General features: G+C 39.2%; 1 protein-coding gene across 2 annotated transcripts in view; it reads left to right on the forward strand.

Annotated features, from left to right (window-relative positions):
* The window catches only part of ACSL3 (acyl-CoA synthetase long chain family member 3), an 87,348-nt gene that overhangs the window by 46,788 nt on the left and 16,352 nt on the right, over nt 1-24,208 (forward strand). For both annotated transcript variants that reach the window (XM_061187923.1, XM_061187915.1), the window contains 5 exons: nt 10,100-10,516; nt 19,246-19,423; nt 20,688-20,797; nt 21,656-21,794; nt 23,760-23,910. In XM_061187923.1, coding sequence (XP_061043906.1) covers nt 10,139-10,516; nt 19,246-19,423; nt 20,688-20,797; nt 21,656-21,794; nt 23,760-23,910 — 956 coding nt within the window. In that variant the 5' untranslated portion in view covers nt 10,100-10,138. The remainder of the gene's footprint in view (nt 1-10,099; nt 10,517-19,245; nt 19,424-20,687; nt 20,798-21,655; nt 21,795-23,759; nt 23,911-24,208) is intronic.

The following is a 24,208-nucleotide window of genomic DNA, read 5'->3' on the forward strand; positions in this document are numbered from 1 at the left end:
AAAGCTAAATAAAATTATATAAGATCTGAATAACTTATTTTGATGTAATACAGTTGACCATTTACATAAAACGTTTTAAAAACATACTTCAGGTGTTTGAACTTAGCTAGTTGTAATCACACAGTTTCACATTTAAAGATTTAGTGTTGGCTAATCTATCATTGTGTAAATAATGATGGGTCATTTTCTTTTAATGTTAAACTTGACTCATCTTGTTATTTTAATTAGCAGTTCTGAGAGCATTGTAAAGGTGGATGTTATTATGGTCTTCAAAGATTAATGTACTTTGACCAATTATAGCTGCGTTTAAATTTTTTTACAATTAACAAGATATGTGGAAGTCCCTCCAGGTTAATTACAGGTACATATAACTTGTTTGTAATGGCTGCATAATTGTCCACACATAATCGTCCATAATCGTTTGTAACGGCTGTAATGGATGTGTAAGTTCTTTAGCCATTCTTTGATTTTAGATTGTTTTCTGTTTTTAGTTGTTAAAATTTTCCACAATTTTCTGATCTAGTAGGATTTATTCAGCAGTTCAAGAATTAGGCAACATCCAATCTAGTAGACAGAAAGGAGCTCCAAAGAGCTGTACAAAGCAAGAAATTTTTGTAGATCACAATGAGCAGGAAAAAGGAAGTTATACTGGGCATTTGCTGATTGGTTAAAGCAGGCTTATTTTCCTTTATGTGGTGCAAAGGGTGGTATTGGAGCTGGGTCAGGTAACTTGTGCTGAGCAGGCAAGACTTATTGGTTGACCTACGCCTGCCTTTTCTGGGAGAGCTGAGCATAGAAACTTAGCTAAGTTTTGCTTTGCTGACGTGGGGCTTAGCATGAGCGACTCCATCTTGGGCCTAATCTGATTAACAGTTTTTTTGCCTTTGAAACAGTACTACCACATCCTCCAAGCTTTGCCCTCAGACTGTACTACTTACCATACATGATTCCTTTTTGTTATAGTCATCTATCCCCTTATTCTTTAAATATTAGAACCTTAGGCTTCCTATGACTCTACTGCTATCCTATCATGATTCTTAGCGTTTTCAATCTTTCCAATACCACAGCCTTTCATTTCCTTAACCTCCTGTCCTTAAATGATCTCATATTCCAGTCTGCCTCTGTTCCCCTTTCTCCGTTACTATAATCTAGACCTTCCCGTGATGGATAACCATACGCCCTCAGCAATCTCAACTTAAAACATTCTGCACAGACCATTACCTCCTGTGGTTCCAACTTACACCCTTTTAGCACCTCACCTCCAACAATTCTGTGACTAATTCCACTGATCTGTCTCCTCATAAATGCTTTCCCTCCTCGTGGCCTTCCTTTCTCAAGTTAAAATTGCCTTATCAGTCATTATACTCATTCCCTTGGAAACAGACTTAGTTTACTTATCTTTCCTTTCTTTACCCCTGTTTTGTTCTGGTACTTGCCTGATAAAATCCCATTCTATAGGAATAGGATAAGAATCCTATCCTAGGAGCTGTCTTCCTATTCTTTCTCGAACTCTCTCCAGTTGGGCTTTGATCTTTAACCACAGTTCTTTTCAAGGTCAGTAGTGACCTTCATGTTGTTAAATCCAGTGTCTGATTCCCAGTCCTCATCTTTTTTTTTTTGATTTTTAAAAAATTGTAGTAAAATATACCTAATAAAATGTACCATTGTAATCACCTTTGAGTGTATAGTGGGCATTAAGGATATTCACATTGTTCTGCACCCATCACTATCAGCCGTTCCCCAAAACTTTCCCATCGTTCCAAACTCTGTACCCATTAAACATAATTTTCCATTCCCCTGCCCCCTCAGCCCCTGGCAACCACCATTCTACTTTGTCTCTTATGAATTTGCCTATTTTAGGTATCTCATGTAAGTGGACTCAAATATTTGTCTTTTTGTGTCTGCCTTATTTCACAGTGTAATGTTTTCAGGGTTCATACATGTAGCATGTCTCAGAACTTCATTCGTTTTTCAAGGTTGAATAATACTCCATTGTGTGGCTGCCACATTTTGTTTATACATGTACGCGTCATGGATATTTGGGTTGTTTCCATCTTTTGGCTGTTATGAATAATGCTGCTGTGAACTTTGGTGTGCAGATATCTGTTTGAGTCCATGCTTTCAGTTCTTTTGGAAATATACCCAGAAGTGGAATTGCTGGATCATATGGTAATTCTGTGTTTAATTTTTTTAAGGGACTGCCAGTCTGTTTTCAGTAGCAGCTGTACCATTTTACATTCCCACCAGTAGTGAATAAGGGTCGCAGTTTCTGCACCTCCATCCCCCAGCCAATGCTTTTTATTTTCTGTTTTGTTTTTTTCTTTTTTGGTAACGGCCATCCTAATGGGCGTGAAGTCTCATCTCATTGGTGGCTTGGCTTACATTTACCTTTGTTGACAACATGTGTAAAGCGCATCAGTCCTCCTTGACTCCACCCTCCTGCTTTTCCTCTGTCAGCACTGACCCCTCCTCTCATGCTCTGTTTGCTGGCGCCTCTCGTCCCCGAGTCCTCTAAACATTGACATGCCCCAGGGTCTGCTGTTGGTACCTCTTCTCACTTCCTAGGCCATCTCAGCCAGTCTCATGCCTGAAATACCATAAATAGGCTGAGAATTCCCAAAGTTAACCTTCCACAAAACGGAACTATTCTTTTTCAAAATCTGCTCCCCCTGCAGTCTTCCCTGTCTCAGTAAATGACAGCTCAATATTTCTCAGTGTCTCAGGCCAAAAACCTTAGGGTCACTTTTGGCTGCTCTTTCTCTCTCACTGTATACAAGGCTGTACCTTCAAAACAGAGCCAGGTCATTTCTCACTGCCGCCTTCGTCCTCCTCTGGTCTAAGCCAGTGTCATCTCACCATCTGGTCCCTGTCAGAGCTCCTGCAGCAGCTGCGGTCTCCCAGGTCAGTACTGTTCTCACAGTGACCGGCCCTTCAGGATCCGGCCCCTTTCTCACAGTATCCTCTCCGACCTTGTCTCCTTTCACTGTCCCCCTCCCTCCCTGGGTTCAGCTGGAGTGCGCTTCTCCCAGATATCCGCTCATAACATCTGAGATGCCTTTTCTTACTGCTTTCTAATGCAGCAGCCCTCTCCTCCCCCAAATTCATTCCCTTTAACCTGCTTTATTTGTCTTGGTAGCTCCTGTTACCTCTCGATATTTAGTTACTTGTGCGTGGTCTGCTTGCTTCCCATGTTTTGTTCATGACTGTGACTTCATCCTCTGGAAGAGGTCTGGGTGTGGAGTCTGTGTTCAATATTTATTTGGCAAGTGAATGATTGAATCTTTGTTTATATGTTTAATAAGCATTTGCTTTTCTGTAGACTACAGTTTGAATGTGGGATTGCAAAGGGTGTGTTTTGTGTGTGTGTGTGTGATTTAAATATTAATACTGTACTGCTGGAATACTTCAGTGCACTCTGGATATGGTAGTCTTTTACATATTTGTGAAACTATTGGGTGCAAATTAGTATGGCTTCATTTTAATCTTGATTACAAGTTCCGGAGAATATATTATCTGTATGTATTAGCCATCTGCATTTCCTCTTTTTTGGCTTCTCTGTACATATTCTTTGCCCAGTTTTCCTTTTTGATGCTTGAATTTTTTTTTTTTTTTTTTAATTTATAGGAGTTCTTTGTATATTTTGTCATCGTATTTTTTTTTCTAAGTCTTGTTTTCCGTTTTTTAATTGAAGTATAGTTGATTTACAATGTTTCAGGTGAAGAGCATGATTCATTCATGTATATTCTTTTTCAGATTCTTTTCCATTATAGGTTATTACAAGATATTGAATATAGTTCCTTGTGCAATACAGTAGGTCCTTGTTGTTTATCTATTTTATACGTATCAATAGTAGTATGTATCTGTTAATCCCAAATTCCTAATTTATCCTCTCCTGCCCTTTCCCCTTTGGTAACCATAGTTTGTTTTCTATGTCTGTGAGTCTATTTTTGTTTAGTAAATAAGTTCATTTGTATCATTTTTTTAGATTCCACATATAAGTGATATATATGATATTTGTTCCTTTTTGATTTTTGATTTTTTTATTTTGATTTTTTAATTTAATTTAATTTTTATTATCTTTTGGCTGTGTTGCGTCTTCATTACTGCACGTGAGCTTTCTCTAGTTGTGGCGAGCGGGGGCTGCTCTTCGTTGTTATGCGTGGGCTTCTCATTGCAGTGGCCTCTCGTTGCAGAGAATGGGCTCTAGGCGCGCGGGCTTTGGTAGTTGCAGCACGTGGGCTCAGGAGTTGTGGCTCATGGGCTTAGTTGCTCCTCGGCATGTGGGATCTTCCCAGACTAGGGATCTAACCCATGTCCCCTGCATTGGCAGGCGAATTCTTAACCACTGCGCCACCAGGGAAGTCTCTGATTTTTTAAATTGTGTTTCACCGTAAAGAAATGTTAAATCTTTAAAATTTATGTGGAATTAATCTGTAAGAATTGATGAGAAAATTTTGAAAAATACGGCTAGTGAGGGTCTTACCAGCTATTTAAAGCAGTAGTTCTCAAACATAAGTGCACATTAACATCACATGGTTGCTGTTTAAAACTGAGTCTGCCAGTAGTTTTCAGCTTATAGGTATCGGGAAGGAAAGGAAGGGAAAGGTATATCTGAGGAATCTTTATTTAAAATATACTCTAAGGTAATTCTGATCTGATTGGTCCATGGATCACAGCTGAAGAAGCATTGTTGTAGATCTGTCTTTGGTGTAGTGTGGTATTAGCAAAGCAGTAGACAGATGGATCCGAGAAACAGAACAGCGTCCAGAAACGAATCCAAGTGTGAATGATAACTTATTATGGAAGGTGACATTCTGGTTAATTGAGAAAAGGATGGTTTATTTCATAAATGGTTTAGACAGTTCACCTGAAAGGAAAAGTTAGCTTTTTCCCTTACACAATGGAGAAAAATAAATTCCATGTTGATTAAAGATCAAAATACAAAGATTTTGAAAATACTAGAAAAAAATATAGGATACCATTAGTTTAACCCTGGGGTTGGATGATGCCTTCTTAAACTAAATTGGAAACCTAGAAGCTGTGAAGGAAAAGGTTAATAGATTTAATGGTTCAAGTTTACTTTCTGAAAGGTGATACTCATATCCTAAGCTGTGGCAACATAATAAAGTAGCTGTGACTAGTTTCCTAGTGTGGATGAAGAATGTTGCCTGCCGCATCAGTAAACAAAGGATGTTGTGGCCGTCAAGCCATGAGCCCATTCAGGATAGAGAAAAACAGAATACTGGCCCTACACAGTTAAGGTGCATATCAAAGGAATGATTTCAGTGAGCCCAGACTCTTGCATCTTCCTATACATAGAAAAGCACTAAATTCATTAACTTGATGTTTGTTTTTTTTCTTTAATTAGCAGAAATCTTTTGATATTCAACTACCTGGTTTGTTTTTGCAGAACTCCTGTATGTCCTGGCTCCTTCCTTACCTCTTTGGAACAGTCTTTCAGAGCTATCTGAGAGCCTGTCACCTGGGCTTAAGCGCTCAGTATGTCTGTGGAATAAAACGTAACACTCGACTTTTTGGATGTGCGTTTTTTTTCAGTTGACACTGGTCTACATTTTCATAGCCATTGAGCAAATAAGATGCAATTGACCAAAGTTTTGTTACTTTACCTAGTTTATCTAAAACATTTTAGAAAAGTTAAGTGTCTTAATTGCATGTGACTGGTACCTCTAGGCTACTCTTGACACCATTGACTCTCCCCTCCCTTGACTTTCATGACACTGCCTTTCCAAGTTCTCCTACTTCATTGGCCTTTTCCATGGGATTTTCCTCCTCTCAGTCTTGGCATTAGTTTCCCTCCAAAGTTTTCTGTCCTTGAACTTATCTTGGAGGTTTCCTGTGTGTTCTTTTGGGGCAGCTCTGACCCCTCTTAACTTTCACAGTTTGTGTATTTGGATGACTCACAGACATCTTAAACCCATTATTTTCAAGACTTGTATTCATCTCCTTTCCACCAGTCATCCAGCCACTGACCAACCTCTTCACTGTGTGTGTTTCTGTCTCAGTTGAAGGCACCCCAGCTGTTTTCCCTCCTTTCACTGCCTCTGCTCTAATTTGCAGCTTTATTCTGTTCACGATTCAGGTGCAGTACCACCCTCACTATGTTAAGCAGAAAGATTTCAGTTGTTGGAAAGGCTGGAGGAACAGCTGCTACTCTTGCCACCCAATCCTGCCTCTGGGCAGTTAGGAGCCAGGAATCCTAGCTGCTCAGCTCCTTGTCACACCCACCATAGCCTTGTGACCTAGGAGTAAATGATTACTTGTTATCTCTTATGTAATTTCCTTCCCTCCAGTTTCTGCTGCCTTCAGGTTATCCTCTGCATAAAGTTATTTTCTAATGCTGTGTGTTTATGTACATTGGAATGCAAACTAAGTTTCTTCCTCAGCATCAAAGGCCACAACAATTTGACCTTTAAAATTTGGGGCCTTTAATACCCTGCCCTCATCTCTCATCTCCTCATCCCTACCCTGCTCTACTGGGTGGCTGATTATTTCCTGAACACCTGCTGATTTTGGTGCTTGTTCAAGCTATGTGGTATCATCTATTCAAAATCTCCATTCTTCTGCCCTCCCTATCCCCAGACTTTTAAGATCATAATAAATTGCTGTTTGGTTCGAGAGGATGTCTCAGAAAAAGCCAGAACTAGCCTCTACCTTTTACTGTGCTCTTCTTGAAACACTTTATACTCAATAATTAGTACTTATTAAAGTTTCATAGTTATAATTCTTATATTTAGGCCTGTGATCCATTTTAAGTTAATTTTTTGTATGGTATAAGAAAGGGGTTCATCTTCGTTGTTTTATGGGTAGATGTCCAGATGTTCCAGCACCATTTGTTGAAAAGACTGTTCTTTCCCTATTGAGTTTTTTTGCCATCCTGTTGAAAATCAGTTGTCCATAATAGAAAAGTTTATTTCTGGACTCTCAATTTTATTCTGTTAATCTATATATATGTACTTTTTCTAGTACCACACTGTCTTGATTAATGTTGCTTTGTATTAAGCTTTGAAATTGAGATGTGTGAGCACTTCAAGTTTGTTCCTTTTCAAAAGTTTTGGCTGTTCTGGCTACTTTGAATTTCCGTGTGAATTTTAGGATCAGTTTACAAAATTCTCTATAAAAGTCAGCAGAGATTTTGATAAACATCGTGTTGAATCTGTACATCAGTTTGGGGAATGTTGCTATTTTAACAATATTAAGTTTTAAAATCCATAAACAGGATGTTTTCTATTTAGGTCTTTAATATCTTTAAACAATGTTTTGTGGTTTTCATAGTACAAAGTTTGCACTTCTTGTTATATCTAATCCTCAGTATTTTTGAAATTGTTGTAAATATAGTTGTTTTCTTCATTTTCCCATTATTCATTGCTAGTGCATAGAAATACAATTTATTTTTGTATATTCATCTTATATCCTGCAACCTTTGCTGAACTCTTTGTTCCATTAGTTTTTCAGCGGATTCCTTTGGATTTTCTATACTGCCGTCATATCATCTGTGGATAGAGATAGTTTTTTAAATCACAGTTATTTTTAAATTCAAAATATAAACATGCAGAATTAAATTTCGGAGTACTTAGTGAGATAACATCATTCTCCTGGGTTATTAAGGTACACCTCTATTCTTTGCAGTTCTGATGTCCTGAAAGTATTAGGGCCGTTGTTTTCGTTGTGCCACTTTTCTGTACAGAAACCTTCAGTGGCTCCCCATGCCCTTTCTGGCAGAAATCTAGATTCTCTGGACTCATTCTGCAGGGTACTACACAATACGTTGTTGAAGAAAAGAGCTTGGAATGGTGAACAGAGCCCAGGGATCAGCTAGGAGTCCTGGCTTCTCACCAGCTGTGCATGAGCAAATTCCGAGGTGTCCCTTTTCTTGTAAAGTTGCAGAGTTTGACTTTTAATTTTTTAAGAATGGTTTCCTTTAGTTCTATGAACATACTTATAATATCTGCTTTGATGCGTTGTCTGCTAAGTCTGACGTTTGGGTCCTCTCAAGGAGGATTTCTGTTGCCTGCTTTTCTCCGTGTGTGTGGGTCATACTTTCCTGTTTGTTTGCATGCCTCATAATTTTTTGCTGTAGACTGGACATTTTAGATATTTTTGTAGCAGTTCTGAATACTGGTTCCGCCTTCCCCTTTTCCGCACTTTCTTGTTGTGTTGTTTGTTTGCTTGTTTGCTGACTTGGCTGACCGGTTTTGGTGAAGTTTACTTTTTCTGCAGTGTGCATCCTCTGATGGGGCTCCTTCAAGGGCACAGCCTTGGGAACACGCACAGTTACTTTGAAGTACCTTCTTCAGGGGGTGACAGCACGGTTCTTGTAGGGCTCCCTTTAACGGTCTCTCTCCCTGATCTGCCTCTCTGTTGGCACCACACCCAGCAAATATTCTCCACTGATAGCTAGTCGATTGCTTTATTGTTTTGCACAGTGCCCTGGGCTATAAGTTGCCCCACAGTGTGATCCAGTTAAATTAGATGGTTTTTGTAGGGGTTATGTTTGAGGTCAGTCTTTGAGCTGCACTGACTCTAGGAGGGCTCTTCCTAGCTGTCTCTTTCCATGATTCCATTGAACTTCTCTGGATCTGTTCTTTTGCTTGTTTCTGTTGTGGAGCTACCAGCCTCATCTTAGTTGCTCACCACTGAAGTCTCCATTGTTTTCCATAGTGCCATTAGGCTTGAACTTCTCTGTTCTCTGTTCCAACTAAGGTCAGTCCTCTTAGGGATTGCTGAGTGGTTCTGTGTTCTTACAGCCTGCTTCTCTGGCCTGGGGAGAACCTCTGTGCCATTGCTCCAGAGCCAGGGGCCGGGGCAGCAGCTTGTGCTCTGCTCTGTGAGTGGGGTCCTGGGCTTGGCTGTAGCCAGCGGTCGCTGGGGCTTCTCTCCGTGCATCCACCTTATGAATCACGGTGCCCAGTAGTCGTGGCCTGCTGCGTCTGCCATAGATCTTCTGCCCTGAGTGGAGACTGGGTGAAAGAAGGGATTCCTCAGATCTCTCGGCCACACTTTCCTAGAATAGAATTTCTACAACATGGAGATGAAGAATGCTAGAAATCATAATCCTGGATTTAGAGCTGGGTGGAGTAATCAGTTAGTAGTTAGCTTCAGTTTTGTTTCTTCAAAAATGATATTATCACCTACCTACCGAACAAAGCCTGTGTCCTCTGCCTCGTGTTCTTCTTCCCCACTCTCCCTCTTCCTTTAAGTCTCAGCTCAAATATCACTGGCCAGGGAGGCTCTCGTGGACCACCCACATACTAGAGCGCCTCTTTAACCTTGCCTGGTCACCTAGTATTTCCCTTACTGGGTTCATTTTTCCCTCTTAGGGTTTCTCACCATCTGGTGATACTTGTCTACCGCTCCCAAGGAATGTATAGGTTCCATGGGAGGAGAGACTTAGCTTGTTTCCTTCACTGTTATAGTCTCTGTACTTAGAACACTGTCTGACACATAGGAGATTCTCAATAAATCTGATAAATGCAACATATAAAATGTCCAAAGTCTGTTGTCTTCTTGCTTCACAATTTAACCTGCCTAAATTGAAAAATATCTAGAATCATTGTGGGAAGTGAATTTCATATTGTTTGCCAACTCCAATTGCTTGTTGCTGCCTAGAGTGGGAGAAGGGGGCTCCCTGGGACAGAAAGCAGTGATGATTCAGCAGTGGCTGCAGGGGTCGGGAGAGAGGAGAATGTGGCATATGTGCTAAGTGTTTGCCGTCTCTAATGTAATGAGACACTGAAGAACAGGAAATGGGTGCATTTTTGGTCTCCATTCTCTTGTAGGTCTTCTGGCTTGCTTTCTCTTCGCCACTGGGAAGTATTTTTGGTTACTTGGGGTTAGGTTGGAAAAGCCACCTGTTTACAGAATGATGTGGAAACTTTTCTGTAGAAATCCCATTGTTAATAGATATGGCATAAATGTGTATCCTATAAATATCAGGAGTGGACAGGACATTGCTGGCGGCCAGTATACTAGCTGCTGCTTATTGGAAAAAAAATCGTGTGCCTATCTGATATGAAGACTTTTTCTTTAAAGTTATTAAAGAATGATTTTTGACTAATAACTTTCTTTCTTTTCCTTCTAGATTCTTACGGAAATCTGTTAATTCTACTTTTTGAGCACTATGAATAACCACGTATCTTCAAAGCCATCTACTATGAAGCTAAAACATACCATCAACCCCATTCTTTTATATTTCATACATTTTATAATATCACTTTATACTATTTTAACATACATTCCATATTATTTTTTGTCTGAGTCAAGACAAGAAAAATCAAACCAAATTAAAGCAAAGCCTGTAAATTCAAAACCCGAGTCTGCATACAGATCTGTTAACAGCTTGGATGGTTTGGCCTCAGTATTATACCCTGGATGTGATACACTAGATAAAGTTTTTATGCACGCAAAAAACGAATTCAAGGACAGAAGACTCTTGGGAACACGTGAAATTTTAAATGAGGAAGATGAAGTGCAACCAAACGGAAAAATTTTTAAAAAGGTAATGTGGTTTTTTATTGCCTTTGAATTCCCTCTGAATAAAATGTACGCTTAGAAATGGTGGCAGGGGACAAGCATGGCCTGCTTCTATTGGAATTTGCTCATGTGGCAGGAGAAATGGGGTAGAAGGGCCTAGACTGCGCTTTTTCCTCCTTCTGCACACCCGGCATGGATTTGTCGCGAATTTTCACAAAGACATTGAGATCACTCACTGGTGTGGGGCACTTCTGAGCCTGAATGGCTACCAGGACTTGGAATAGAATGTCTAGGGCAGTTTGGGGTTTGAAACTATATTCCCTGGTAGTTCCAGAAGCACCTGTGAGCTCGAGATTGCTCTGGGTTTTGGGGTGTGACCTGCTTTTTCTGATTACAATGTAGGTTCCATTGGATACTTAATGATTTGGTACTTTGGTTTGTGGCAAGTGCTTTGGTTTTCTAAGAATTTCTTTTCACAGATATAGAACTTGCCATTATTGATTTGAAACAGAGGATAAGACCTCCTTAGAGGCAGTGTAACAGTGGTTAAGAGCCTGGACTCCAGATACAGACTATGGGTTCGAATCTCGGCTTTGCCACTTACTAGCTGTGTGTGACTTCCGAAAAGCTACATAACAAATTTGCCTCAGTTTCTTTAACATGGAGGTAATGATCATTGCTGACATTTATTAGCATTTCTTATGAGCCAGGCTGTTTTAAGAGCTTCACACATATCAACTTATTTAAGACTTACAGTAGCCCTACGGGTTAGTGTGATCGGGATACCCTCCTTTACAGATGACGGCGCTGAGGCACAGATAGGTTAGGGAACTTACCCAGGGGCATTACAGCTAGCAGGTGGTGAGGCTGGGGCCAGAACCCAGGCTGTCTAGCTCCATACTCCTTAAACTAATCCCAGCTCAGAGCTGTTGAGAGGATTAATAGATAGAGAAAGGGAGTGAGAGAGAGAGTGTATGTGTGTGTGTGTGTGTACGTTCTACAAGTGTGTGTGTGGAACAGTTTGTGGTATCTAGTGTAAATGCTCCAGCTTTTATTATCCTCTTGGGAATTCACTGGGCAAAAGTGTATGAATGAATCTGAAGACTTATATCATGGAGTAGTGCAGCCCTGTGAAGGGTAATAAGTATAGAAATGTCATGAAAATGCTGTTTATGAACTTGGGTATGTGAGTTTCTTATAAACGGTTCTTGAAGCTCTGGTAGGTGAAAATGGAAGATAAAGTTTTTTTAGAGGCAGTAAGATGATGTGTAGTTAGTTGATAATTTGGTTAGGTTATAGGTTTAATACCTGTGTAGGCAAAGTTGTTTTTCCCTTACCCTCTTTTTCCAACTACATCCTGACTCCAGCTGTCTTTTTTCTGTTAATCATGAAGGAAACTCTCAGATCTTGGAGGAGAGTCCAGATAAGCACAGCTATGGAATGAAAGGCTCAGATTTCCTCCTGTTACTGCAGAATGTGGGGAGGGGAGTGAGAATGATGTTGTTTAACTTAATGGTCCATTGATTTTGCCACTTACCACACAAATTCCAGTCGTCATCTTCTAAACGTAAAGGAGATGGCACGCAAGTTAGTATCAGTAACGCCTAGAAATTAAAAAACATTATTTTAACTCTAGACAACGGAATCTGTATGTGTTCCTAACCTTCAAATGGAGTGATGTTTTATCTTGTTGTGCCTGGAACCACACTTGTTGTTCTGGCATTAATAGTGCCCCCTACAGTCGCCAGAGTGATTTGGATAAATCCTATGGTCACTACTTTTAAGGCATTTTCCCTATTTCTTTTGGTGACTTAGCTTTGCCTCACTTAAATGATTTTTTTTTTTTTTTTTTGCTAAATTAAGATCTAGCTGGGGTTAGTTAATAGCACATTTTGAGAAATTGAAGTCATGTAGTTAAGCATGTTTGATTACTCTTCTCTAGCCTGTAGATTATAATTTGCAAAACACTTTATCATAATGGTGTCTGATTTTTGTCATATTTAGTTGCTACTTTTTATGGTGTACCATCCTTGATTCTGTCTTTGTGAGATCTGGTAGTTATAAAAGGTACTGAAAACACTACATTTCTTAAGTGCTAAAGTTTTCCACTCCTCTGCCTTCTTTTCTGTGCTTTTTGTATCTAAAATAAACATTCATTTTTGTCCTTTGACAATTCCTACTGCTATTTGAATTCAAAGATTGGGTTCTCTTACTTTTAATGTAAGCATATATAACAGAAATCCTGTTTTAGCAGGAAGCTTATTTTTTCTCTAGTATCCTGCACACACTGCAGGATAGTGTGTGCAGGATACACACACTACCTGCATTTTATGGAGCTAGCACTTTCAGTCATCCAGTACTCATAGCAGCAGACTGGTTCCCAAGTATATAAAAAGGAGAAAAACATGGTGAATATGAAATTCTTTCTTAATTCAGGTATCAGTATAATTAGGACAAAATAAAATCCTAGAGCTATCATAGTTGTTCCTGAAATGTGGCCAGATAATGCAGTGGACACAAGCAAAGTTGTTCTTCTTCTTTTTTTTTTTTTTAATTAATTAATTAGGTTGTGCTGGGTCTGAGTTGTGGCACATGGGCTCCGTAGTTCTGGCTCACTGGCTTCTTAGTTATGGCATGTGAACTCTTAGTTGCACCATGCCTGTGGGATCTAGTTCCCCGACCAGGGATCAAACCTGGGCCCCCTGCATTGGGAGCACAGAGTCTTAACCACTGCACGACCAGGGAAATCCCAACACAAAGTTCTTATGCCCCGTGCATGGTGTGTGTGTGTGTGTGTGTATGAGAGAGAGAGAGTATGTATGTGGCTCTTTCCTCCCTGTCTTGACCATGGTGCCTTTGTATTCATTGTTTATTCAACAAAGAAATATTTGAACTCTAGTAGAAAAGTTACAAGGTGAGAGAAACCATTTTCAGTTAGCACCCTTTTCTGTCTATACTACATCTCTGTCAGAGGGTGTGCCTACCATTGACATTTGCCATTAACTTCGCATTTGTGATTCATCAAACTTTTTTCAGAAGTCTTTAATATAAACTCTGATGTAGAAAACACATATTTTTTCCTGTTTGAAATTAGACTCATTGGGAAAGTACGTTTTGTGTATCACAAACAAAGCAAATATTTTCTGTTAGCCTTACTTGAGAAAGTGTGCTATACCACTGGTTAGCTAAGACTTCAGTTTCTGTTGGTCTGCATTGCAACTGTAGCAAGGGTCTGTAGACTGAATAGGGGGTATCTCCACTGTGTATTAAACTAGGCTGCCCCGCCCTTGGTTTCTTACTTAACACCCATTGTATTGCAGCAGCAGCTGCTGCTATGGAAGGATGGTGAAAAGGGGACCTTTCACAACCTGCCCTTAGATGTAAAAGCGGAGCTGCTTAGGCAGTGTGGCCCCTGCTCAGAGTGCTTACTAAGAGTGGAACACATACGTAATCTTGATGGAGTGTATCTTCATTTAATAGTTGCCATATTTGAAGATAATCTTCTATTGGAAAATAAAGCTAGTGATTAGCAATATCTAAAAGTTTCCTCCCTGTTTTGGGGGACTGAGCTTTGGGGATTAACCCTAGAGTGTATCTGGCATGGTTGAAACAAAGATACTCAAAGCCTTATTTCAAATGAATGAACTCTGAAGCTTTGTTTCCGTCTTATCCTAAAAGTCTGTTTTGAGCTTCCAGGGGAAGGTAAGTGAAGATGTGATGGTTCCGCTGTAATTATGCCCAGGATAGTGCGGCCATCAGCTTCACCAAGACAAGTTTCCCGAGGGGCACAAACCGAAGAATAAATGGCGAAGGAACAGAGGCGGATGTGTTCTCGAGGCTCGGCCAGCTTCTCCAGGGCTGTATCCTGCTGTCATTTTAAGTCTCATATGGTTTTATAAAACTGTGGCAGAGTGAAGCGTGTGGAACGTGTGTCAGTAGCTCCTGATTCCAGCCTTCCCAGCAGCAAGTGCTTGTGTTGATGTCTTCTGAAATGAATTGACAATGAAATGATCAGTTTCCAGAACATTTTAAAAATACATGTACCTGAAATAGAACAAAGTTGCAAAGAATAAAAATAACTTTGCAGTGAATCAGAAGACACAAGACCAGCTCAAACATTTAGTGATCTAACTTCCAGAGATACCTTAGGTTTTTTTCTTATATATTTTACACACCTTAGAGAGAAGAAACTAGAAGGAATTATGCAGTCATAGTGCTTAGAAAGAGAAGTTTCACTATGACTGACATTCCTTCTAAATTGATGGAAAAAGATACTAGAAATACTCATTTCTGTTCTTAGGAGTTGACTTAGCTTTCTTTTCCTCTTCCTCATTGCCTACTTTTGTGTTATTTCTTTCTTGAGTCATGTTTTTATCCTATTTGCATATGTGTATGACATTTATTTTTTGACTTATTAGGATATTTACATAATTTATATAAAAAATAATGGCCCATCTCTTGGCCAGAATTTGTGGTTGGTTATTATATTAATACTCTCCCCAGCCAGAACGCTTGGTTTTCCTTTCCATACTTGCTCCTCTCCCTGTCATCCCCCTGTTTGTTAAAGGCACCGCTGTGTACCAGATGGCTCAAGTCAAAAACCAGGAGTCTGATTTTTTTTTATTTCCCCCTTACAGCTCCCTCCACCCACCTCCCTTTTTTTTTTTTTTTTTTTTTTTTTTAAATCAGGTCTTCTGCTTCCACTCTTGCCTCTACTATAATCCACTCAAACACAGCAGTTGAAATGATATTTTACAGCTGTTAATCAGGCCACCTTACTCACTTGCCCAGCGACATCTCAACTCCTTTCTATAGTGCAGTTGGAGCGTTGTGATTTAGTACTTAGATTCTGGAATGAATCTGCCTGGGTTCATATCCTAATCTGTCACTTAATAGCTGTGGGATTTGAGCAAGTTATGTTTATTCTGTCTGTGCCTCAGTATTCTCATCTGTAAAATAGGGATAATAATAGTAATTGTCTTAGAGTTATTGTGAGAGTTACTTACAGCATACCTAGCACGTAGTAAACACTAGTAAAGGTTAGCTTCCCTCATCGTCGTCATGGTTATTACCAACTGTCCAGATCTCTTGAATATTTTCACTCTCTCTGGCTCCCTCACAATAATTTGTTTGTAAAGATCTTCATTTGCAGGGGGAAAGGTTAAATGAAGCCAGATGTACTTTGTCGACAGTAGGAAAGTATATACTTTTGAGATATCTCTGTTCTGAATGGTTAAAGTGAAAGTTCTAGTGTTGATAGAGGTTAAACTCAGCTACCTGAAAACTTAACCTTTATAGAATATCTCATTCTTCAGGGCCCTGACTGGTTAAGTATTGTGTGATTTTGTTTTATAGAATGTTCTGTATCTTATCTCCATTTTATTTTTATAGTTTTCTTTTGAGATAAGAGGCCTTCCTCATCAGCGTAATCAAGGTATCTAATTTCATAGGTTCCTGAACAAAGGTAAATTATTAAGTTCCTGTGTCCCAGGCAGTGATAGTCTGAGTGACAGCATTGATATTTACATATGTGTATGTCACACCTGTCACAGAATGAAAATCCAGGCAATTGAATGTGAGAGAGGAAAGTGACTGTAGGGATCGTTTAGCCCCCAACTAGGTTTACAGATGAGGAAACGGCTCAGACTCCACGGTAGTCGTTCACATAGCCACCCTAGTCATGCGTTTTCCTGACTCTTAGGACAGTCAAACGTATCTATGTCTCATGGGTCACAGGTAAGAATATTTAAGAGGTGGTGGCAAAGGATGTATGTGATTGGATGGTGATGAGAACAAAAGAAGCCAAGGGAGTTAAATGATCAGGTGGATATGGACCTTTAAAAAAAAGCCATCTTTTAAACAAATGAGGCTGCTGGAGGAGAGGTTGAAGACTCCGAGGCCCAGAGTGAATTGAAGTTGTTTCGTTACACCAGTCCGTTCCACACATTTAGCGAATAATCGCTGAGTGCCTACTATATGCTAGTACCGTCCTAGGCACTAGGAGACAATAATGAACAAGACACACAGATTACTCTTTTCTGGATCTTGTATTTGTATGGGAGGAAGAGAGACAATAAAAAATAAGGTAACAGATTTAATAACTATTGTGAAGAAAGAAAGCTGATTGGAGATCAGTGATAGCCTCTCTGAGTAAGTTATGGCTAAGTGGAGGCCTGAAGGACACGGAGGAGCCAGCTTTGTGAAGATCTGGGTAACGAACCTTCTTTGCAGTGGGACAGGATTGTGCAGTGGCTCTAAAACAGGAATGAGCCCAGCTGGGTGAGGCACTTAGGGAGCAAAGTTCATGATGGCATTCAGACCCTGAGACTGAGTGCCTCCTTAAATTTCGTGCCCTGAGCACCTGTTTTGCCTCGTCTTGGGTCCTGCGCTGCCTGTTTGAAGGACAGAAAAGACAAAGTTGTATTTATAGGAAGTGAGTCAGGACAGAGGTTTTGAGATGAGCACAGAGACTCTGGCAAAGTCTAGGACCCTTAAGGCTTTGTAGGCCAGGGTAAGGTTTTCCAACTCCATTCCTACTGGAAAGGGAAAACACTTGCAGAGGAGTAAGCTGATTTATGTTTTTCAAAACTCACTGCTGTAGGGAGAAGGGGCTAAAGGGGAATAAGAATGGAAGTTGGCCAGTCAGCATACATTAGTTCAGGGGAGAAATGGACTACATGACAGGGTGCAGGTGGAGGGAAGTGGTTGCATTGGGGGAATATCTGTTAGACATCTTAGTTGCACAATCAAGTGAAAAAGTAGGTTGGAGATCCAAGTACGGGTGGTCAGGACTAGAGATGGAAACTTGGGAAGCTCTTCAAAGCAAAGTCCTAGGGAGTCGAGCTTTTGTCAGGGACACTTCAGCCACTGTGATACCGTGAGGGACTGCAAAGCATATGGGTACAGGTGTATGTAGGTTATTAAACTTGGTGGTAGGAAGGTAAGGGAGTTTCTGTTTAATTTCTGATTTCTCAGTGGAGTGTGATATAGTATCGTCACATGGAAGTGGAGAAGGGAGGGAAAGGGTAGAGGATATTTGAGTAGAGAGAAGGTTTCAGATAGCCATTTCAGAGGGTGAGAAAATGAATGTAGCAGGGAAGCATAATAGGATTGCTGCGCGGTGAGATCTGTGATCCTGGATTTAAAACACCCGGTTGGTGTTTTCCAGCAGTGCTCTACAGTATAGGCAGGGGAAAGATGCATGAGCTTAGTCTCAGGTTGGGCTAACCATAGGGACAAAGTTAGGATTTGAAACCTTTTCTAGCACAAGTCAGATAAAATTATGCAGTAGGTAGGGTCCCTTAAATGTAATCTTTATGTGAAAGATCACTCCTAGAAAATTCAGTGGTTTAAAGAATTAAATTCAGATTTTGGTTACACTTGAATTAAACTCATGACTTGATTTCTTTGCACCATCATTTATTTGGGTTTACATATTTGGGTTATGTAGCTAATGCTTTTTCAGAACACATATATTCTCTGAAATTTACAAAACTCATTTAGATTCTAGAATCTAGGAGGTAGCTCATGCCTGTCTTTGGAGTGTGAAATTCTTAATAATGGTAAATCCAGTTCCTACACGTTTCGGCCAAATTCTCATCTGCCTTCTCACCGCCACAGAGCTCCTTTTGAAGCCATTGGAGCTCCATGAGCTGAGCATTTCATGGGGGTGCAGAGCAGGGTGAGGGTTTGGGACCCACTAAAGTTAAATGAGCATTTTAATTTCAGCTGCTTTATCCAACAAAATGAAAATTTACTTCTCAAGTCCAGTTTGGAATAGGGCACTAGAGGGCAGTATTTAACTTTTTCCATTTGTATCTTCATCCAACCTCTGTTTCTAGAAATCTCTTAAATGTTATAAGCACTTTTGAAAATGAACATGGTTAGATGGTTTTAAGGCATGAGAGACGTATGTTAGTGACGCAGCCATGTTTGGGAACTGTCTATATATTTTTGCAGCAAGAACAGCTTTCTGTCTAATCTATATATAATTGGGGATTTACGGTCTGATCTAAGTTGGAGAAAATTCCTAAACGTAGTTAAGAGGGGGTTGTTACTAATGTGAGCCTTGATGTCACCTGCACAAATAAAAGTCGAAAGCCCTGCCACGCCAGCGGGCATTCAATAGAGGGACTCTGGAAAATAGTATAACAACTCCCCACCTGGTCGTATAAATAGAGACTTGTTTACTTTGCTTATCCAGAGTTAGTTACAGCAGTTCCAACTGAATGGCCATAAGCATTTCTGTTAGCTTGGGTCTGCCAGTTTCTGTTTGTGAATCATGTTATACTGTCTGATACTGAAATCCAGGAATTCATAAGTAGAGGGAAAGTAAAATGTTGGTATCAGTAGTACTTGACACTAGGCTAAATTATAAACTAACATCTACATTGTTTAAGTAAATGAAGTCTATAAATGAATTATTAATATATGTGCCTTTGGCCAGAAAGTTGACATTTAAGATCCTGTCAAACCTTGAATAATTTTTTAAAAGAAAAACAACCCCCCCACCCCCAAATTACAGTTAAAGATTTAGCAAAAGATCTGAGTTGTCATAGAAGATATCACAAAATAGCTAATTTTCAAAATAGACTTCACTTGAAACTCACTTTCCAGCTTTTCGTTAGAACAAAATAGTTTATATACAAACACAACTTTCTGGTGTGTCAAAATTTGGAACACATCCTGGCTTCTTTCTAGAAATTAATATCTTGGTTAATTTCAAAACTATTTGTATGCTTTCTGTTTTATCAGGTTATTCTTGGGAACTATAATTGGCTGTCCTTTGAAGATGTCTTCGTTAGAGCTTTAAATTTCGGAAATGGCTTACAGATATTGGGTCAGAAACCAAAGACCAACATTGCCATCTTCTGTGAAACCAGGGCTGAATGGATGATCGCTGCACAGGCCTGCTTCATGTATAATTTTCAGCGTACGTGGACTTTCTTATCTTCTCAAAGCGTGGACCTAATGTTGTTGTGGGAGAGATGATACTCACTTTTTATTATAAATATTTACTCCCAAGAGATTAAAATTCTGATGTTAATTTTTACCTTGTATCCAATCAGTGGATAACTCTTTGTTACCACTTAGAATTATTGATCTATTTTGGAAAAGGAACCAGTTGTGGAACAAATTACACAATGTAGTAAGGGGACTTGAACCTGTTCAGAGGGGACTTTCTGGGTCTGGGGAGCTAGATCTATACCTGTGGGTCATTGCTCTGCTACCCCCTCTCAGAATTTTCTTTTGAAGTTAGTGTCATCTTGTTATGCCACTTCTGTCAGTAACAGCTGGCCTCTAAAACACTTCCAATACTCAAACCTAGCTGCTCCGTTAAATGATAATTTTTATGTTTTAACTATAACACAACCTGTGGAAGTTGTGATGCTTCAGTCTGTGAGATAGTCTTGGAGGCTTAGTTCAGAGGTCTTGGTGCCAAATATGATGCAAAATATGGACATTGCTTATCCTTCAGATGAAACAGAAAAGATACTTTTATCAGATTTCTTGCTGTAAATGCCTCCGCTGTTTTTTTTTGTTTTTTTTAAAGCTGGCATACCTTTTTGTTGTCACAGGTTTGGGTTTACAGTATGTTTCTTTTAAGAAGCTTTAATTATCTCTTAAAGTGACTTTAAGTCTAACTTTTTTGAGTTAGGGAGAAGGCAAATAAAAATTCTCTTCCTCCTCATCATTATTTAATTTCGACATTTCTAAGAATGTCTTTTCTTTAGATTTTTCTACTTTAGCATAAGCAGTATTACCACTTGTTCATGCTATATTCTTAACAAGTAATATCTTAAATATGACATTCAATGTGTTATCTTATTGGTATATTTTTCATATTTTAGTATCAAGTAGTTAACAACTAAGACTGTGACATTTTAGAAGTCAAATGTAATTCCTTTCAACATGACAGTCTCAGAATAGCATCTATAGGTAAAACAAAATAAAATAAAAAATTTTTAAATTTTAAAATATTGCAATTTTGGGGGGAAGTTACAGAAGGGTGAGTAGGCATAATGTTAGTTAATATATTAAAATAATTTAGAAAAACAGCATGATTAGATCACAAACTGTGGCTCTAACAATTTAGAGTTTAGTATGCTCCATCCACGGTCAGAGGCTTTATTTAATTCCTTTTAGTATTTCCATGAAATGTCCAAATGTTTGACTTGCCCTTCTTTTCCCTGTAGTTGTTACGTTGTATGCTACTCTAGGGGGTCCAGCGATTGTTCATGGATTAAATGAAACAGAGGTGACCAACATCATTACTAGTAAAGAACTCTTACAAACAAAGTTGAAGGTGAGAACTAGTTTTCTAATAACTGTCCCATACTTTAGAATTTTCAGTGTCATGAGCTCATTATTGATACTTAGTTCTTTTATGATCTTTAAAATCCTTAATATCTCTGTAAACTTTGTGGGACTATCATACTTTATTCTTCTCCTTTAGAAAAGAAAAAGTGGATTTCATATATATTTGTGTATAAGCAGCACAGAGAGCTACAAATTGTCAGTGTGTCCATGTCAAAGGTGAAGGGATTACAACTTTATTGTGCTCATCTATTTTCTAGTCTATTTTCAATAAATTTGTAATTTTTAAGGGTTATTTTTAAACTAGTAATTCACTTGGTTCTGAAGCATTTGAGTCATTACAAGTTTCAGAATTTTTTAAAGGGAAGAAAAAGACTTTACAGAACTACAGGAGAAGGGTTTCTTTCGTCTCTAGACAACTCTGTGAAAACAATAATATCTGATTTTTTTTTTTTAATACAAGTTTATAAGAGAATCCCCTTCCTCTCCCCCTGTATCTTTATTTGCCTCTTAAAAGCATGAGGAATGTTTGGCTACCCTGTAGTTCAGGCAGTGTGTGTTTACATGCCCATTTTTGTAAGGAACTGACTTTATTAAGATTTTACCAAAGAACAAGGGTACACACAGTAAATCTAATGTAATAAAACAGTAACTTATATTTCAGACCAGTAGTTCTCCATCTGAAAAAAGGGGTATTCATACCAGTACACCCCACCCTTGCTTTTTTGAGGCAAGAAATTAACAATTTGCTGAATATGGTAAGCTGCTTTTCTTGTGTCCTGGACTATTTGCCAAGCTATTTAATGAAGAGTAATGAAGAATACAACGAATGCTTGTGTTTTTCCAGGATATAGTTTCTCTAGTCCCATGCCTGCGGCACATCATCACTGTGGACGGTAAGCCGCCGACCTGGTCTGAGTTCCCCAAGGGCGTCATCGTGCACACCATGGCAGCAGTGCAGGCTCTGGGAGCCAAGGCCAGCGTGGGTATGTGGCAGTTTCCCAGTTCCTCATGTATGTTCTGCAGTGACCGTGTTCTCCAGAAGTGCTCCAGATATTTGATTCTAAAGTTAGATCAGGTGACAAACTAGTTTCCTAGGCCATCACTTTGGGAAGAAAGGTCACTCTAGGTATACTGTCATCTACCCTTTAAAAAAAAAAAGCTTAAGGAAAAACATGAACATTAATTTATTAAAATGTTCTAAAAGTAGTATTTATTTGAAGTTAATTTAAAATACTTTTTACATTATACAGTTTTCCCGTTTCCCTTTTTCTCTTTGGTTTAAAGTTAGTCTTTAAACTAAATAACAAATGATGCCATTATTTGTCTAAACAAATTTAAACAAATAATGCCATTAAACTTGCCCTATGTGAATTATCTGTAAGTATTAACAGATATGTAAAGTGTCTAAACCTGCATCCCTCCTTTTACTTTCTGCTCCAACTCTGTTGTTTCCAGAGGGGACATCTTTCTATCCTCCAACTAGCACACCCAGGCATGGTAACTGGAAATTCCCACTCTCAAATAAGTGTCAGAAAATGTTAGAGAATATATTGATGTTTAAGGATATCACAAAAGCTGTTAGGATGGTGGGACTGTACTTCCTTTGTAGTTGGAAACATAGTGATGAATTAGATGTAAACATTCACTCAGCTTGGGAATGGGATTATGCTGAGGTTAATTTTGGACATGTTGAATTTACGTGCTGGTGGGACATTCAAATGTAGCTTTGTAGTGGGGAGTGTCCTATACAAGTCTAGTATGCTGGAGTTTAATTTGGAGTTAAAAGATTTAGAAGCTAGAAACAGATTTTAATTAAAGCTGTGGGAGTAGGTGAGGTCACCCACAGAGAATGGTACCTCCAAAGGCCACCAAGAATTGGTCAGAGAAGAAGGAAGAAGACACGCAGCGTGTGGTTCGTGGGAGCTGAGTGAAAGGAGCCCCTCAGTGAGGCAGGAGTCTTCAGCAGGACCAGGTGCACTGCAGGAGGCTGATGATGCAGGGATTGCAGAAGCACCATTGGACTTCTTAGCCAGTGTCGCTTCAGAGAGAGCAGCTTCTAAGTGCTGGTGGCAGAGGAGAATGGTGCCATGGGATGAAGGAGTGAATGGCGGATTAGGAAGCAAGAACTTGAATAATAACAATTGTCAAGAAATATATCTTGACAGGTAGGAGAGAAAGCGTTCACTTGGGAACATGTTTAAAATGTTTTCCTCATTTATTTAAGAAGACCACATTGAGGGTAGTTCCAGGATTAATTCAGGCAGATCACCAGTGCTATCCATGACCTACTTCTCTTAGTCTTTCTTACTGTGTCACCTCTGTAGGATGTTGGCCGCTGTTCTTAGGCTTGTGCAAATGAGGGACATTGTCTTTTAATCCAGGATTCCGAGTATCGCCATGTTAACTTCACCGCTGTGGAGCAGAGAACATTTTTTAGCAAATGTCTAGGTACCCTAGTCTAACCACCCTTATTTCTTAGTTGAGTTGCTGGAATAGCCTTTTGTCTCCCTATACCTCCTTTCTTTCCTTCTTAAGTTAGGTAGCCACACAGTAGCTAAAGTGATCCTTGTCACAGGTGATGACAAGCCTCTGTTCAAAGTAACATTGCTTTCCACCCAGAGTGAAATCCAAAGTCCTTCGCATGGCCTCTGAGGCTGCATGATATGGTGCTGGCGGCTACTTCACATTCATTTCCTGCCACTTTTCCTGACATCTTCTCACCTTGCCCTGTTTCATTTTTCTTCATAGCTCTTCTAACATTATAGATTTGTTTATGTCTGTCCCAATAGCATATGTCTCTTATGTGCAGGGACTTGATCTGTTTTGTTGAGCTTGTACGAACCCAATTAATAGTTGTTAACTCAGTTAGACAAATAGATGATTATGAAAAAGTTGGTGATACAGCTAAATTTCTCAGAAGTATGTGTGTTTTTTCTTCTCCAATACAGAAAACAAACCTCATAGCAAACCAGTGCCCTCAGATATTGCAGTAATCATGTACACAAGTGGATCCACAGGACTTCCAAAGGGGGTCATGATCTCCCATAGTAACCTTATTGCTGGTATAACTGGGATGGCGGAAAGGATTCCAGAACTGGGGTATGTCATAGTAAATAAATTTGGGGTAGTCCAGTATTTATGTCTGTTGTTACATTAATGTTTGTGTCATTTATTAGTATACGGTTAAATTAGTCCTTCAGAGTCTGTTTACAGTAGGTATTTCTTCAAGAAAAGGACATTAAAATTACAAAATAGTTAGAGTTGGGGGTTTTAAAGTATAGTTGATAGACATCATTGTTAATATTTACTTGTTACTTTAAAAGTGCAAACTTTAACTGACTTAAATGTCTTAAATTATTTTAATCAGTTGGTGGTGTTTACCTTCATAGTCATTTTT

The sequence above is a fragment of the Eubalaena glacialis genome, chromosome 1 (assembly GCF_028564815.1).
Source record: "Eubalaena glacialis isolate mEubGla1 chromosome 1, mEubGla1.1.hap2.+ XY, whole genome shotgun sequence".
Lineage (NCBI taxonomy): Eukaryota > Metazoa > Chordata > Mammalia > Artiodactyla > Balaenidae > Eubalaena > Eubalaena glacialis.